The sequence below is a fragment of the Carassius auratus genome, chromosome 43 (genome assembly GCF_003368295.1).
Source record: "Carassius auratus strain Wakin chromosome 43, ASM336829v1, whole genome shotgun sequence".
Taxonomy (NCBI): domain Eukaryota; kingdom Metazoa; phylum Chordata; class Actinopteri; order Cypriniformes; family Cyprinidae; genus Carassius; species Carassius auratus.
In genome coordinates, this window is record NC_039285.1 from 7,646,646 (window position 1) to 7,664,460 (window position 17,815).

Consider the following 17,815-nt stretch of genomic DNA (forward strand, 5'->3'; position numbering starts at 1 on the left):
TGGTTGAAAAGACAAGACAGGTAGCTAGCAAAAGAAAAACGAACGAGTTCGGGAGGAAATGGGTATTGGGAAGGAAGAGGCAAACAATGAATTTGTCTCTTCACAATCTCCCACATCTTCCTCCCTTTGTTCATCATTAATTGTGATAGTCTTACTGTAGATTTGACTGTTAAATTGATGAGATAATTTATTTAGGCCAGTGGGACTGGAGAGCAACATCGTTGGAAAGAAACTTGAGCGATGACTTTGATATGCCTTCACCTCAATTTTGGTTTTCAATTCCCAATCTGCTCTCATGTCTCAAAATACCCTTGATTGTGAAAACGTTCCTTCCCTCACTGTGGTTGCTACTAGCTTGATCAAACCGCCAGCGTACAGTCTGTGAACATCTGCTTGTCTTTGTAGGAAACTATAGCTCCTGGAAGTGTAACACTCTCTCATGAGCTAATATTAAAAGGTGTATTCGTATAAAAGGAGCAATCTCAGTGGTCAGCCGATGGTAATTAACTACAGTGCGTGGTGAAAGGGATGCATCAGATGCTAAAACGACTGTCGTTTTAATGTGATTTTGTTGGGTGGGAGGTGGTAAGGATTGCACAGTATATTGTTTTTCTAAGCAGCTACACTGAGATCATAATTACCAAACATTTAACCGGACTCATTAGCTGAAAATGAACCCCTGTGGTACAGCGTCCTCTGAGAAGATCACTCAGACAATAGCATAGAGGCAGGAAGGACACACATTAGGTCACATCCTGGTTTATGACTGAGTAGCCCCTAGAATGAGATCTGACAAAGTGCAGCACAGAGGAATTTCTAAGTAAAACTATTTTTTTACATATAAATGTTCATTATAAGGGCCAATAATGCAATTTTTGGTTCCCTTTTCATGTTTTTTTTTTATTGGAATGGCATCAAGTCAAGTTAGATTCACAATACCCACTGTTTCAAAGCAGATTTACTGAAAATGTTGTCATGTCATGTTGTTGATGTTTATAGTACCTTAATAAATAGTAGTCATATTTAGCAGGTTAGAGCAGGCCGATTTATGAGTAAATACATGTCAAGCAGTTGACATTTGCTATAAAGTATATATTGCTTTATATGAGTATAATGTATTTAGGCAGGTAATGTTGAATGTATTATACTGTATATCTAATCTTGCTGGGTGTATATTGTTTATATCATACAAGTTCTTTCTCTCTCTTTTTCACTCACTTTTTCGGTGTTTTCTCACATACACAGTCACCGTGCTATATGATTTAATCAGAAACAGAGGATAAGCTCTCCACCCTCACTCCACCCATTACACAGCCCACACTCTATCATAATCTTCCATTCTTTCTTCCTCTTATTTCGAATGCTGTGCTTTTAGACCTACAATTTCTGTCTATATCTTCCTTTTATCTATGTGCAGCACATGAATAAGTCAAATACAAAAGACCTTTGACAGAGCGGAGTAGGGGTGAAATGGTTTGTTTAGGTATATTGCTTGAGCAATTTCACTGTGTGTACGATGAGTTGTAACGGAGAGTAGGTCATGAATGAGGCTTATGCAGGAGATTCACATTTTTATTTAGATGCATTACAATAACCAAAAGTGACAAAAGACATATTTTAACGTTATTATTATGTCATGGTACAAAATATTTCTATTTCAAACAAATGCTGAACTTTCTTTGAATCAATGAATCCTGAAAAAAAGTAAATTAGAATTAATTCTGAAATGATTTAGAACTATTTCTTAGTTTAATATTTCCATATTGTGTTTTTAAGTTTTTATTATTATTATTATTTTTCAACTTGATTTTACTTTCTTATGCAAGATGTTATTTCACAGAATATCTCTTTCCAGTAATCTTTTCAGTGACTGTTGAGGGAGGGTCTGAGAGAGGGAAGTTGTATGCTGTAGTAGAGGGAAAAATGGGCTTTTTAAACTGCCTGGTTTCCAAGTATGTCTCTGTCCTCCCTCTCTTTCATTATTTAGTTCTCCTTTTATCTCAAACACACAAACACACACACACACACACACAAATACTCAAATGCACTCACTACGCAGTTATGTCATGCTGGCTTTACGTCAGTCTCACATTTTTTGTGCGGATTGCCAAAGTTTTATCAATACAGATCTGGCATGCATTGTATAAAAAAAAATTAAAAACATGATTATTTGCATGAATATTGGCAGCTGGCCCACTGTCCTGTCTCTGAGCCATGGGGGACATGCTGAACAGATTACACAATATGAGTTTTCAGCTCCCTCTCCAGAACCGCTTACGCCAGCACTGCCCACTCTCCCTCTTTCACAAACTCACAGTCCAGTCTCTCTCTCTCTCTCTCTCACACACACACACACACACACACACACCGAATGAGCCAGCCATCCCCATACTCTGATAACAATAACACATAATTTCCCTGACAAAACTTACTATATTAGACAATATTAGAAGTGATTAAGAATTGTTTTGTTTGGATGATTATTTAATACATCAAAAAAATAATACTAATAAAAACTGTCTAGATAGGCAACTTATCTGGTGTTGTCTTTACAAACCATTTTACATTTTTTTTCCTGGAAAGATTGGAAGGATGTTGCATGCAGTCGCCACTTTGGCCTGTTGATGAGAGATCATGGCAGCCGTACACTTAAAGGTGTAATTGAGAATGCAAATGATCCAGTTTAATCAAACTCGTGATCAAATGCATGCCCCCATCTGTGCTTGTATTTAATGAATTTACTTTCTTCGCTTGTTGGCGGCATCTTGTTTTCTGCTGTAGTGCTGGGCTGACAGATTTTGATCGCAATGTCATTTAAGAAGAGTGCCACCCCGGTCCTTCAGACTTTAAAGCACTTGGGGCAATGGTGCACTATTGGATTGTGTGCAAATGTAAATTTTGTAAATATTAAAATTTTAACAGAAATTGAAAACTATGCTCTGAGGGACAGAACTATAATGTGTTCAATGCTAACTTTCACTCAGAGATTGCTAGTAAATGTTGTAAATTATTACAAAGAAACAGCAAGTAACATTTGGTAAAGTGAAAGTGACGTGACATTCAGCCAAGCATGGTGACCCATACTCAGAATTTGTGCTCTGCATTTAACCCATCCGAAGTGCACACACACAGAGCAGTGAACACACACACACACTGTGAACACACACCCGGAGCAGTGGGCAGCCATTTATGCTGCGGCGCCCGGGGAGCAGTTGGGGGTTCGATGCCTTGCTCAAGGGCACCTAAGTCGTGGTATTGAAGGTGGAGAGAGAACTGTACATGCACTCCCCCCACCCACAATTCCTGCCGGCCCAGGACTCGAACTCACAACCTTTTCATTGGGAGTCCGACTCTCTTACCATTAGGCCACGACTTCTCTAAAATAAATGTGACATTTAAAAGTAGAAAGTCTGAAATAGTAGTTTCTTGTGAAACATACTCCAATAGCCTTTGCTTTATAACAGAAATGTAAAACTAAAAACACATTTGTGTAAAACTTAAAAATATAAAAATGATTTTATACAGTGTAAAAAAAATGTTACTCAGAAATTGCTAGTAAATTTTTTGTTGTTGAAATAATTACAATGAAATGGCAAGTAACACATTGAATTAAACATTAAACAAAACAAATTTTGAGGAAGCAAGACTGAAATAGTACTTTTCGTTTTAGTTTTTTACAGTGTACTGTTGTTTAACAACACACAATTTTTCAGCTGACAAATCATCTTTCCAAAGGACTTTCGGTAGACATAATCTTGTGAGTTTTGAAAAACACACATCTCAGACTTTTATACAATCCATGACATTGTATTACTCCAAGTCTATCCCTCACATCCCCCTTTTCACATGCGTAAAATTCAATGTGGCATCTACATTGATTAAGGTCTATAATGTAGTTCCATCGCATTCTTTGTTTGGAAATGTTGTTGTGCTCATCAACACTGTGTGCCCATGAGAAGGCCGGCCTGGCGGTCTGCGATTTCCTCAGGGGCCCCTCCCTGCCGACTCAGGCCCCAGCGGACGGGTGTGTCTCTAGGGTTACTGTGGAAGTCAGCGGCCCTGCCCTGCTCACACAGACCTCGCTGCCCAGCTCCAGCCACAGCACTTGCCACATAATGAGCAGGTTGGGACTATAATTTGCAGGTCCTGATGGAATCTATGGCACTCTGGGGGAGAAAGTGCATAGTTTCACTGGTAAACACAGTGTTTCAGAGAGCCACATAGGGCCCTGTAAACAGGAAATGACCCGGGAAGGCGTTGCTCAGAAAAATAAGAGCGAAATCCACCTTCGGCACCACACTAAATAGTTCACTGTTGCAGACAGTCCCAGAAAACCCATGCATTTGTTGCTTAGACAGAAGCACATTGTGTACATGTATCGATTGTTCCTGTTTATGTGTACGAATGCACTCTGATGTTTGAGTTCACACTGTGCGGAGCTTGGTTGCATATGTCGTTAGATGAAGTAGATAAGGATCAACAAAGATCTCACTCTACAGTCACAGAAATACCAGAGGACAGCAGCTGCACTTTAAAGGCACTCTCTCACACACCCACACACACACATACCTTCACTCTCACACACATCGCGATAGATACAACGACTAAGGGGCTTGTTAGTGTATATGCGCTTTGCTTCACTTCCTTCAAAACATGACTTTTTCATCTGAAAGAACATGTAACCTCTGCTGCCAACCACCCTGAGTCTTATTACAGGAGCTCCATCTAGTAAGAAACAGAACAGGGCATCAAATGAAGATTTCCCTTTTTTGAGAACCTGGCATCCTTTGTTGTCATGTTGTTAATGCAGCCAGTCTGATGGGTAAATGAGAGTTAAATAAGGGTAAAAAAATAAAGTTATCACTTCACTTAAATCTGATATGCAATATATTATTCATTTTTAATGCCATATACTGTAATTGCAATTCTTTTTCCAGAAATTGCATTTCCTTAAATTATTAACTTACATTCAATTATATATTATTAATTACAAAAAGTAATCGTAATATTAAATTACCTTCATAATTAATTATAACGCCTAATGATACATTAAATTGTGATGTATTTCACAAATGATCATTATTTTCATGCATACTTAATAATAGGCTAAAATACAGTTTTTGCCTGGTGATGTTTATACCTTTAAAGACTATAACGCATTACAGTACATTAAATTGTGTGCTGTTTTAATGTGTTTTAATGCATTCGACTGTTTTAAGGACCAGTTATGCATATATAAACATTAAATTGTATTATACAGGCCTACTAAAGTAATGTTTTACCAATAGAGACTGACAAAATAAATACTGACTTGTATTTTTTTAAAAATACAAAAAATAAAAATAAAAAATGACTAATATTACAGCATGTGATTTTCACTTTGCTCTTAGAATAATCAGTCCTCTCCATACTTAAATAAATGTTAGTGACCAGATTTGATAATCTGTTCAATTTGGACATTGCTTTCATTCTGATAGGCTCCTGTGAGTGGCAGGTGTGCTGAATTACAGTGAGAGGGTTTCTAAAGCACTGCACTGTGGGATCCTCTTATGTGTGTGTGTGTGTGTGTGTGTGTCTTCCAGCTGGGTGGCTTATGATAACTGAAAGATAATGAAATATGCATCACAACACACACATGCTGAGGGAAATGTACTGTATGTTCCTAAGAAAGAGAGCAAAGAGAAGGGGGGAGAGAAACGCAGAGAGAGAAAAGACGATTTGGTTTTCCCCACTCTAATGTTTTTAAGGGAAAGGATAAGGAGTGACAATTCAATTTCCTCCCTGGGCGCTAATGCAATAGGCATGGTGCACCCATCAGCGTATTACCTCTTAATGTATTTGCCAAATTATCCATTGAACTGTTACAGTGTAATTTCAACATCCCGATTGCAGCTCTTCTTTGTTCACTAAGCATCATGCAGCTGTAGCAAAGTTCACTAACTGTATTTTTCTTTATTACATTCTGTGAGTTATGCATTTTATCAAAATGTTCTGCCCTAGACTATTTAAGTAGTTAACTGTTCTGTATATTAATCCATAAATTGCTTTTGCAGTGTTTAAATGAATCCAACGATAACAGCTGTTTGGGTTTGCATATGTCTATGTATGTGTGAATTTTCCTATTTCATTTTCAGAAATTAAGAAACAAAGGCCATAATGACTGTGCCAGTCCTGACCCAGATGACTGTTTCGGTCACAGTCCCCTCATGGACGATCGTTTCGGCAAACTAAACGAAGAGAGTGATTTAATGTACAAGCGCTGTGGTGTAAGTACTGCTTCCTTCCTGCCTTTTTGTGTTGATCCCTCTTTTTATGTTGATGTTCACTACAGGCGCTTAACAAGAAAGAACACAGAGGCTGTGATAGCCCGGATCCTGACGCCTCATATGTCCTCACCCCTCACACAGAAGAAAAATATAAAAAAATTAATGAGGAGTTTGATAATATGATGCGAAATCATAAAATCGTAAGTAAATGCAACGTTTTTGCTTGGCTTTGTTGCAGAAAGGATACCCCCCCCCCCACACACACACTTTTTTTTTCATTGCCTCACCCTGCAACCTCTGTCAACAGTTTTTTTTAAGCATACTCTTTTTTTTTTTTTTCTTTTTTTTTTGTCTGTTAGAATTGCACTTTTTTTCATTGATTTTGCAGCCTTTTTCTCTCACCCTAATAAGATCACAATTTTTTAAACCTTTCACATTATTAAGATCGCAATTGAAACATTTTTTGATCCATTTCTAAAATAATAAGCACTTATTAGATACTGTACATACACTTTGTAGTTGAAGACATTTTTAATTACAAATTATACTATCAGCATTCATTTTTAAATGAAAAGTTAGCTTATATTCAACTGCACAAACTTGTTTATTTCCAAATTTATAAATGTAAAAACATTTTTGTGTCAATTTTTGGGTGTGATCTATTTACAGTATTTTTTTTTTTTTTCGAAGATAATGTCTCTATGTCCATCTTTTTGCTAGAATACTGACAGATTCATTGGTCGAGGTAATTGATGTGTTCTTCCCAGCACTCTCCCCAAAAGATCTGGAAATTGAATCTTTTCTCTCAGTGCTGTGCTCTGTCCAGGTCATGTGATGGATTAGATTTGCCACCGTATAAAGATGGAGAGACTCTCACGCCATTTCTTCTCCACTCATTAGAACTGATTTCTTTTAGTCTCACTCTTTCTGGTGGGTGGCAACACCTGGGTTTTTCTCCCTGGACAATTCCTTTAGTCCTTCCAGAAACCAAAGTCCTAGCACAATCAAATAGCTGATCCATTTTCAAGTTCAAGTGAATATGTAGTTACAAAATCTTTTACTTCTTTTGAATTGAGACAATAGTGATCTTATTGGGGATGTGACCATAACATTCTGCACATGATAGTGGGTGCCAGATGATGTTTTCACTGCACAGAATGGACATAAACAGAGCTTGAGTGTCATTAACACACTAATATTTTCACTAACTGCCTCGCTTCACTATTAAGTGATTGCTGTCCTTGCTCACACTCACTCTGGATAACTGTATGGATAGTCAGCAATGCACTGCCTGTTGAATTGATTACGATGCAAGTGTTGCTGCCATATGATTACTTGTAGTCATTTCACCTCTTTTCCACACCATATAAAGTGTATGTATACTGATTACAAAGAAATCAAAGTATATTGTGTTTTTCTGTGTGATTTATTTGTTGTGTTTTGCAAAGGGCCAAGTGCAGTGCTGGCTATAGCCATGTTTGACTCAAAAGCTATTTCAAGATATTTCCCAAATTTGCATGCCTTTGTAATATATCTCATCCCAAGATGTTGTTTTATGTATTAAACCTTGGTCAAAATGGGTGTCCCGGGCACAGTGAAAATGACTCCCAATAGGAGAATTGTTTTCCAGGAGTATTTCTCACTGTACGTCGGACTTTTTGAACAGCCCAAGGTGATCCCGAGATCACCATTTTTACACCCGGCAATCTATCTCCTGTTTTCCTCCATTGTACGATAAAAGCACCAAAGCTCAGGGGTCATCTTTCACTTCTACTAGAAGCCTGAAAGACATATGCAGCGTACCATCATGGGCAGTTCTACCTGAATATCCAGGCTAAATGAATTTGAACGCTGCACAGAACCAACTCGCCACCATTCCCTGATCGAATCGTTTCTTCTTGAGATATCATTTAGCATCTGTGTGAATGTCAATTTTGATACTGGGATATTTAGATGAAATATAAGCATAACAGGTTACTATAAGAGTCTTTGATGCCTCCCACATAAAGCCGTATTTGTGTGTCTCTCTTCCAGCCGACGGCCTTGCCCCCGCAGAACTTCTCCATGCATGTGGCTGTGCCAGTGACGAACCCCAACGCCATGTCCTACAACCCCGGGGCCTCTCTGAGCAGCCAGAGCCTGTCGGCCGCCACTGCCTCTCTGAGTGACAGTGCCATGCTGTCTCCTCCTCAGGGTTCACTGCACAGAAACTTAGTGTCTGCTGGGCCCCCACAGAGGCCCCCCAGCACAGGCAGCGCAGGTTAGTGCTAGTCCCTCAACGTTTTTTCAATTCTACCAGCAAAAGTGGGGCAGGTTCTGCAATTTCACACAATATAATGTATTATATATATCAAGAGATGTGTTTTCTGTCTTATTGCTTTGCTTTGAAAATTCAATACAGATGTTGTTTTTTCTATATCTCACATTGAGAAATATGAAATATGTAGTAATGGAACAGTAATGTTGTTTCCCAGCTGCTGTGTACAGACATCTCTATGTTTCTTGTTATGCTTTGTGTTGCACACCTTCTTAGCACTTAGCACAGGTGGAACAGAAGTGAGATCAGTTAGTGGTCTTCATGACGACAGTAGGCTTTAATACCATCTGATCTTTAAGGTGGTCTGACAGCAGTGGGCTCTGTGGTTGGGCCGCACCAGCCCTAGTGTGAACAATGAGAGACAGACAGACAGTTATGATTACAGTAAATGTGTTTCATAAACATTTTTCTGTTATAATAGATGCAGCAGAAAGCTTTTTAGATTTATGCTGAACCTTTATGAGGAACCTTGCAACCTGAAAATCCATAAATAGCTGATTTGCATTTCTCTCTTTCGCAACTTGTATGTCTTCAAGTTATAGCACGAGAGTTAAATGCATGTTTTTCTGCACTGGACATATTAGTCATCCTTCTATCTCTGTTGCTATGTAGGAGGGAGGCATGATCATAGTAAAGTGCAAAATCACTGCTGCACTGCATCGCTGCAAAATAATGTTTGATGTTCCAACAACACCCATTACTGACCTCAACAAAACCCAAACGCTCACCCTCCACAGGCCAGCAAACGCTCTCTGGAGGTTGTACTCGTCAGTACAAATATTGCTTGAAATCACAATGGCTAAATTGGATTGAGATTATCTTGTATGACGGACTGAATCAGATATGTTTACATTCACATTTACAATTATGAACAAAACAGCACAATGTATTTATGCATTGCTTAATCTAAAGACCCGAAGCGCCGTTCACACAGATGAGACGTAGTGAAAAGGAATAAACCTCCACAAATTTGTGACGTGTTTTCTTAAAGTTTAAATTGTTTTAACTTTGCATGGCTTTAGATACATCTCTTGTCATATTTGTCCATCTAAAAAATGCGCTGAATATGTGTTCTGTGCGAATGGCTTGGTTTCGGTTTTAACCTTGATCAAGATCTTCTCCGCAATTGAGCTTCTACATTTCTTTAATATTTTGAATTAATAACGCAGCAGGTAGGAAAGGAACAGCAGTCATTTCGTGTTTAGAGTATTTATTTATTTGATTTTTTTCCAAAGAGAATGTGTCTATGTCCATCTTCTGGCTAGAATACTGACAGATTCACTGGTTGAGGTAATTGATGTGTTCTTCCCAGCACCCGTGTTCGTGTTTGTGTGTGCTGTCTGCGTCACTCACAGCATGTACCTATATCGTCTGCTGTATCGAATACTTTTTATATCGATATCGGAGAAAGTGTGCCATTGATAAATATCGATACTGTTTTATCGCCCAGGCCTATGTTCTGGGTGGTTGTTGACTGGCCCAGCTTAAAGTCTGTATGATATTGTCTCTATTAATGACCCGGGTCTTTCCTTCAGTGCGATACATTTTCCCTCCAAAGATTTTATTGCCTTATAGGCGAAAGTTGTCAGATCCCTTAGATAAATAATATCACCCTTCTGCTCACAAGCCATCCCAACACATCCCAAAGTTTAATACTTCAAATTAAGGGTTTGTTCAGTATGAGCATTAGTGATTCTTGCTTTAGCAGGTTAGCACTCTCGCTCCTTAAAATTCTGCAACATTGAAATGTGTTTGACACACTAAAGGGAGCAGAACGCTGTGTGTGAAGGCTGGTCTGTCACACACATGTACCCACACACTCGGAGATAAAAGATGCAGATGGTTAATCATCTCATTTTGTGCGTCTCATTAGGTTACATGCTGGGTGCCCTCACAGAGCTCACAATGCCGAGCGGTGTCGGCTCCAGCCCTGCGGGTAAGTCCTCTGGGGTGACATCATCAGCTCCTGTGTCAATAGATGTTTCGCTTCGCAGGGGTTTCTGAATCTGCTGCCTGTTTTTATGATTGATATGGTTGACTTGTAATAGGGGATATAATTTTCATGACGTATGTCGCCCTCTTTCTTCATCCTAATGGAGTAGCACCATCTTTACATCTGCTCCTCATGCCACTGGATAAGCGGGTCTCCCTCAATCACATCTCCTCTGCTTAGAGTAAAACTGGCATGTTACTGTAGAGAACACCACCCCCTTCTCTCTCTTGATATTTGGAAATCTAGGCCAAACCGTTATGAGCCAGTGATGGATGTTGAAGTGACTCTGCCCTTTATGAGGACATAAAAAAGATATTATCAAGGGTTTTTCTATGGCTTCTCATGAAAAAACAATTAGCATATTGCAATTATCATTCGCGGAAAACCTCAGAGGTTGTGTCACAGGCACTCTGAGCCGCATTTTCCCTCCAGATGGAAGAGCAGTAAGTTTTGCCAGAGCTGATTTGTGGGTTTGGCCGTTTGAAAGAGTGGGTGTAAACAGTCATGTGATGACTTAAAATGGCGGCAGCTGCAAGCGTCTCTGCCCGCTGCTTGTGTGTACACACACTGTCAAGTCACCAAGGACGCTCACAAGGTCATGTGTCCAACTGTTACACCCTGACAGTTACAAATACAAGGGTTGTCTTCGTACTCTAGTGGGCCTCTTTGTCTATGTCAGCGAAAGACTAGGGCTACTTTTTCAACATTACAAAACACACAAGCACAAGAGCTTGACTGCTGGAACAACAGGCTGTGAAATTCATGCTCTTTCACATGATCCTGAACAGTTTTTTTTTTTTTTTTTTTGTGGAAAACTTGAAAAAATTATCACTATGAAGTCAACCTGCATCATTAGACGTAGTGCAGGTGCAGCTCAGCAAGACGTTCCATTCTGTCTGTCTGTGTCTGTGTCTGTATGTGTTCTGCACGAAACGGTTAACTGTGTTTCAGCAGCTGATTCCGACAGGCAGGTAAATAAACTCAGCATTTCCTTTAAGGCCCCGGCCCCCTGCATTCACCCCCTCCGGCCCCCTTGAGTTTCCTTCCCCCTATTGACAGGTGCATCTGTTTTCCTGGTACTGTAGCAGTCCTTATACGGCTGGCGTAAGCCTGCTAAATGCCTGCCCCAGCAGAACCCTGCAAGCATTCGGACCATGACATCCCTCTTAGACTGTTGTGCACAATGACCAGGCAACCTGTCATAAGCATTCTGTGGCAGTGAGAGGCAGAAACAGGTGGTATTTAACCATCTTTTTGCCAACTACACTACACTACACTACACTACATACACACACACACACACACACACACACACATTTGTCCTTACTGAGTGCTAAGTGGGAGATAATGTTGTTTTTTGAGTCTCCTAAGAGATCATGTACAGTATAACACTCGGAGCTTTTTAGTAATGAATACCTCAGAGTACTTTTTCAGTAACATAGAGTAGAATTCCTTGCTATTATGCGCCTGATCCCTCTCATCAGTCTTATAATAATTATCAGACATTTATGAGCCAGTCCCCACTAGCACAGTCCCTTTGCGACAGTAGCGTATCTCTGTAGAATCAATATTTAGAGATTTGAAACAAGGATGTTGCTAGATATAAATTAGACCGAGGGTTTGCCTATTAATGCTGTATCATAATGCAAAAATATCTACACCATTTAAATTGGAATTCAAAATGTGAAGGAATGAATTTGGTCAATACTAATCTTACAGTATATACAGGCACGGGACTAAAAATACATTCATCCTTCATCGCTTCCAAAATGAATTCAACAGGTCATCTGGTTAATACTATAAACGAATTACAGCAATAACATTTCACAACAATATCTCATTAGAACACAGAAATTCCAAAATGACATTTCCCTTACATTCAACTTCCAAAAGTGCATTCATCTTTGCCATGTTAATTTTTTTTTACTAAATTAATAAAAAAACATTAATAGAAATATACTATAATATAAAATATAGCCATCTGAAAGCACGTGATGGAGATTTACCGGAAATATTAATCACAAAACCGGCTTCACTGACAAGATGCGCGTGCCCTTGGTTGTTTATCACAAAGTATTAAGTAAGGTGTATTCAGAGCGCCGCCATTACTGTCTAGTGCGTGGAATGGTGCACTGTGATTTGTTGTTACTGTTTACAGTGCATGGAATGGTGCGCTGTGATTGGTTGAGTGGATATATCGCATTCTGCAAAAAAGGGAGACTGGCGTTTGTCGCAGTTTGGGAGAAAAGGGAGAAAACATGATCTAACAACTCTGCCAATATTGCATTTTGCGTAAAATTAAAAATGGACTTTTCAATACCTACTACATACAATACTGATCATATGGAGGTGCTTGATAAGTTCATTTGATAATTTTGACTTGCATTGACTTTTCCCATAGGCAGACAGTTAGCAGCAGAAGTGAGAGTAGGGAGCGATATATAGCTCAGGGAGAGTTAGCACAGTCCCGTGAAACTGTCGCAGATGAGTGATAGAGAAATGGAATGTGCAAATCTATGCGGTGCCCTGTGCTGCCCATGGGAACACTGACGTCTTTGCTGTCATCTCTAATGCTTGAATCCGCAACTAGTTTTGACTCTTGTTTAAGAAATATTAAGAATATTTAGGCCACTTGTTGATGAATAAACCTTTATGGTGTACTTAGTTTATTAATTTACCATGAATAAATGCAATTAAAGTTAAATTATTTTTTATTGAGGAAAGATTTGGGGCTGTAGCCACTCTAGACCAGGTCTAGTGATAGCCCAGCCCAGAGTATCTGGGGAGATTTAAGATACTGGACGTACAGTGCTCCATTGACAGTGGCATTATAGGGTGTGGCGAGGAGCGTGTGCCCAGAGGTCTCTGTGGTCACATAGCGCACTTTGGATCTCTGATCACATAGCGCAGCTGTTGTTTGTTCCAAACAGCCTCGACCAGTGTGGCTGCCTTGGAGAGAAACCACTTCAGTGCTCCTGTCAGATGGCCATTCCTTGCATACTTCAGATTTTTCACAAGCAGAAGGCTCTTGGGGAGCAGGGACATCTCAGTCACTCACTCTTCTTCTACCCTCTCCCCTGTTTAGAGCAACCTCATATCGCCTGATTGAGTTCAGTGCAATTCTCTGATCACCAGTTAAGCCAAAGGAATGGTGAAGAGGATCCAAGCATTAATCTAAGCAAATACACCGGCTCTCCTCTTTGGGGAAAGAAAGCTTTTTCATCATGTTGACATGCCCAGCTGGGGTGCAAATGAATCTTTTGGTTCGTGAAATATCAGGCTCGTGCTGTAGCACAAGTCTTTCTCTTTTGAAGCGATTCTGTGTTACCTAACTATGTACAGTTGCTGGAGGTCAGGATGAATCATCAGCACTGTGAAACAAAATGGCTTAGTTTCCTCTCAGAGTTCTCTGATGTGGCAGCTCAGCACGATTCCAGCAGAATGTTTGGTTTCAGATCATCTTCGTTTCAGATTGTATTTTGTTGTTGATTTTTGCGGGGAACAGAAGGACTAGTTTCTCTCAAATTACCCAGATCCCATTGTTGACTAACAAATCATTGACACTTTTTTTTTTATATTGAAACTGAAGAGACAGTTATTATTAATAATACATTTTTTATTATTATTCTTAATTCATCAACAATAATTCAAATGAATATAAATAAAGTTTAATCATCTAAATAAGTGTATATCTGTATTACAGAAAATTCTATTCTTTTCACTTATATAGTATATAATATATTACTTTAATATCCTATTCCCCTACATTACTTTAGTATTTGTGGTTGTTGAATGATTGCCTTGAAATCTAATTGAGAAAAGTCAGAAGTTTAGTACATCATAAGCCTGGTTAATTGGATAACCACGAGAACGTAATGTGTTAGGACCTTGTGTTTTCTGATAATACTGGAGTGTTAGGTATTAAAGAGATAAAATGCTATATATTCAATTTGTTCAAGCAACTAAGTCGAGGGTAATTTAATTAAAAGTGAAACGATGGGAAGTCTTGTTAGATGTGCATTCGTCATGGGATCACAGAGGTGTGGCTGATACATTAGAAGAGCAGATCCCACACATTCAATTAGTGCACTGCGATAGATTTGGCACTACAAGCTGATGTGATAAAGACACCTTATTCTAGCTAACAAGAGCACAATGCGTGATCGTGCACAAAGAGGAAGTGATGCAAACATAATGGTTCCAGAAATACATCATTTGTGTTCTGATGAGCACCAATTAGTAATCTGATGAGCCGATCTTTGAGGCAGTCCGGAATTCAGTTTTGAGTAGACCTTCTCTGTTAAAAACAGAGTTGTATCTTTGTTATGCACCTGGGTGGCAAAATACAATTGGGTAAATTGGAAGTGGGCAGTTTTCATAAACCAAAACAGAGACCGACATTCTGACCCAGAACGCGCATTTTCAAAGGAGAATGAGTGTAGGATTGTTTTTCAGATAAACAAGAGTGTTAACTTAGCATGTTTTTTTTAAATATCTGCCAATATATTACAGTATTTTGTATGCTTTAGTAGAGTCAAAAACTTACATACAGCACCTTAACAATACCTTGAGGTCCAAGTCATCCCTATCTAGTCCTCTCAGTCTTACTTTTTTCTTCTTCTTTTTTTTTACTTTCCTCATGGAGGTATTACAAATTATTTTATTATTATTGTTATTATTATTATTATTTTATTGGTCAAAGGGCTATCCAAGTAAAATATGAATTGGAATTTTTTTCATTTTTTGGCACCAACAGTTTTCTCTTTTCCCAGCTTACATTGTTCCTGTGCATGATTTCCAGAGCCAAAACAATATGGCTGCACCCGTTAAAGAGGTACTGTTCAGCCTCATTAATTAAGACTATAATTAGAATTTGGACTCTGTTCCTCTTAATCTATTAGGGAGGCGAAGCTTTGATTCTGAAATCCATTAGTCTTTTCTCATTCATGCATACTTGCCCCTCTGAAGACACTACGTTGCTCAAGGTAATGATGACTTATAAATGGTTAGGACTTATCTGGTGTCTTATATCAAAACAGTCTTGCTTTGAAAAGAAACAAATTATTTGTTTTGAAAAGTGGGTCATTATGTAACCAGGCTCCCACAGGATCATGCATTACTCAGAGCTGAGCGAGAAACTTATTTTATGAAAGTAAGCAGCATTGTTGAAGACAACAATGTAATTTGACATAACTCTTCTGTATTTGGTGTTCATTTAGGAATTGTGACATTGGGTTCACTCTGTTCAGTATGAGAGGATTCAATGGGCGACTTACATAGACACAGTCTTGAAGAGCGAAAGGGGTGTGGACACTGGTTACAGCTCAGAATCAGAGCTGCTTATGTCTCAGTAGGGCCTCAGTTACACATTCCGCCTTTTTGAGAACAGGCGCCTTTTTCAGAAATTGGGAGCTTTTCAACTTAATGATATCATCCTCCCTCCTTTTGATCATTATCAGAGTAATGCACTGCTGCTGTGCTTTTTTACAGTAATTACAAGATATTTTCCTCCCTCTCACTAAAGGTTCACACACTCCAGTGCTTACATTCATCTTATATTTCCTGTCAACTGAATAACCAGTGACAGTACCAGTCAAAAATTAAGACACACCTACTTATTCTTCATTAATACGGTTTTCTGCATTTAGTCAGCAAAGTATTACATAATGCAAATTGAAGTATGCAGTTCTAAGATTTCATATGCATTCTAAGTTTTAAGATTCTATAATATAGATAAGATAGTTGTACACTGTAAAAAATTTCTTGTTGTTTTTACAAAAACTTTTTGGCAGCTGTGGTTGCCAGAATAATTTTGTAAAAATACAGAAAACTGTAAACACATTTACGTCAAAAACTGTTAATTTTACAATATAAAGCTGTAATTTACAAACAAGAAAATGTGAATATAAACCAGTAAATTCAACAACACACAAAATTAAATCTGTTTTTATACCTTGAAAATACTGACAACCACCATAATAATAAAGATGGTACTGTATAAGAGAAAGCCACATGAAGTATCAAAGCTCATCACAAGTAGCTTCACCACAAGCAGAAGTATATATTAACATATAGAAGGTGCACATTTATGGAAACACAAAACACCATCATGGTAACACACGTGATACTTAAATAATGCAAAAAACTTTCATTAAGCAACAGAAGATGTAACATAAAGCTCAAATGTACATAACTGATAACAAGAACTATTTAAAAACATGATTATTTAAACAAAATACTTTCAAACGTGGAGTGTCACGCAGGGAATTCTGGGAATATCAGTTTACAGTTTTAGACTGTAAATTATACATTGATTTGTTCTTTTTTTACTTCTAAAAGCTGTATAATTAACAGAATTTTACTGTAAATTTACATTAAATGCTTTGTTAGATCTTTTACAGTTTTTCCCTGTATATAGTACGGGAACTTACTGTTAACCTATTATCAGTTTTTTTCCGTAGCGTTTTTACAAAATTTTACAGTTAAAATTACACTTATTTTTTACAGTGTACGATAAATGTAAATTGTTGTTATTAATAAAAAAAAACATATATTGCACATTTAAATGGAATTTCTAAATGTATATTATTTGAAATGCACTGTTGTGTGTGTGAGGGGGTGTTTGTATATTACTTAATGTAAATCAAATTATGCGGTTCAACTGTTTGGGTAAATATATATGTTAGTGCCTTGAGCATATTATATATGTTTCTATTCTTCCTTATGTATGCTTTATATAAAGTATGCTTGTGGTGAATTATTCCGGTCACACTTTATTTTAGGGTCCAATTCTCACTATTAACTAACCATTAACTATGACTTTTGCCTCAATTAACTCCTTATTTGCTGCTTATTAATAGTTTATAAGGTAGTTGTTAAGTTTAGGGTATTGGGTAGGATTATGGATGTCATGAATTATATGCACTTTATAAGCACTAATAAACAGCCAATATGTTAATAATAGACATGCTAATAAACAACTAGTTATTAGTGGGAATTGGACCCTATACTAAAGTGTTACCATTAGTCCTAATTTTCTGTCACTTTAAATATAAAAGCATCCGCAAAATGAATAAATGTTAATGTTGTACTTGCCAAATTTCATGAAAGGTATTTATTATTCTAAGACAACTGTTGAAATATCTGATGTAGTCCTCAGGTTTTAATTACATCCCACAACAAGTTTGCTTGTTTAATCATTTTTTTTTTTTGATATTGAGTCTGTAGATATAGCCCAGA

General features: G+C 38.0%; 1 protein-coding gene across 16 annotated transcripts in view; it reads left to right on the forward strand.

Moving 5' to 3' along the window:
• The window catches only part of LOC113061602 (myocyte-specific enhancer factor 2A-like), a 91,047-nt gene that overhangs the window by 62,469 nt on the left and 10,763 nt on the right, over positions 1 to 17,815 (forward strand). For 7 of the 16 annotated variants that reach the window (XM_026230856.1, XM_026230855.1, XM_026230859.1 and 4 more), the window contains 3 exons: positions 6,135 to 6,266; positions 6,332 to 6,466; positions 8,301 to 8,526. In XM_026230856.1, coding sequence (XP_026086641.1) covers positions 6,135 to 6,266; positions 6,332 to 6,466; positions 8,301 to 8,526 — 493 coding nt within the window. The remainder of the gene's footprint in view (positions 1 to 6,134; positions 6,267 to 6,331; positions 6,467 to 8,300; positions 8,527 to 17,815) is intronic. The other 9 variants (XM_026230866.1, XM_026230867.1, XM_026230868.1 and 6 more) reach the window with 3 other exon arrangements.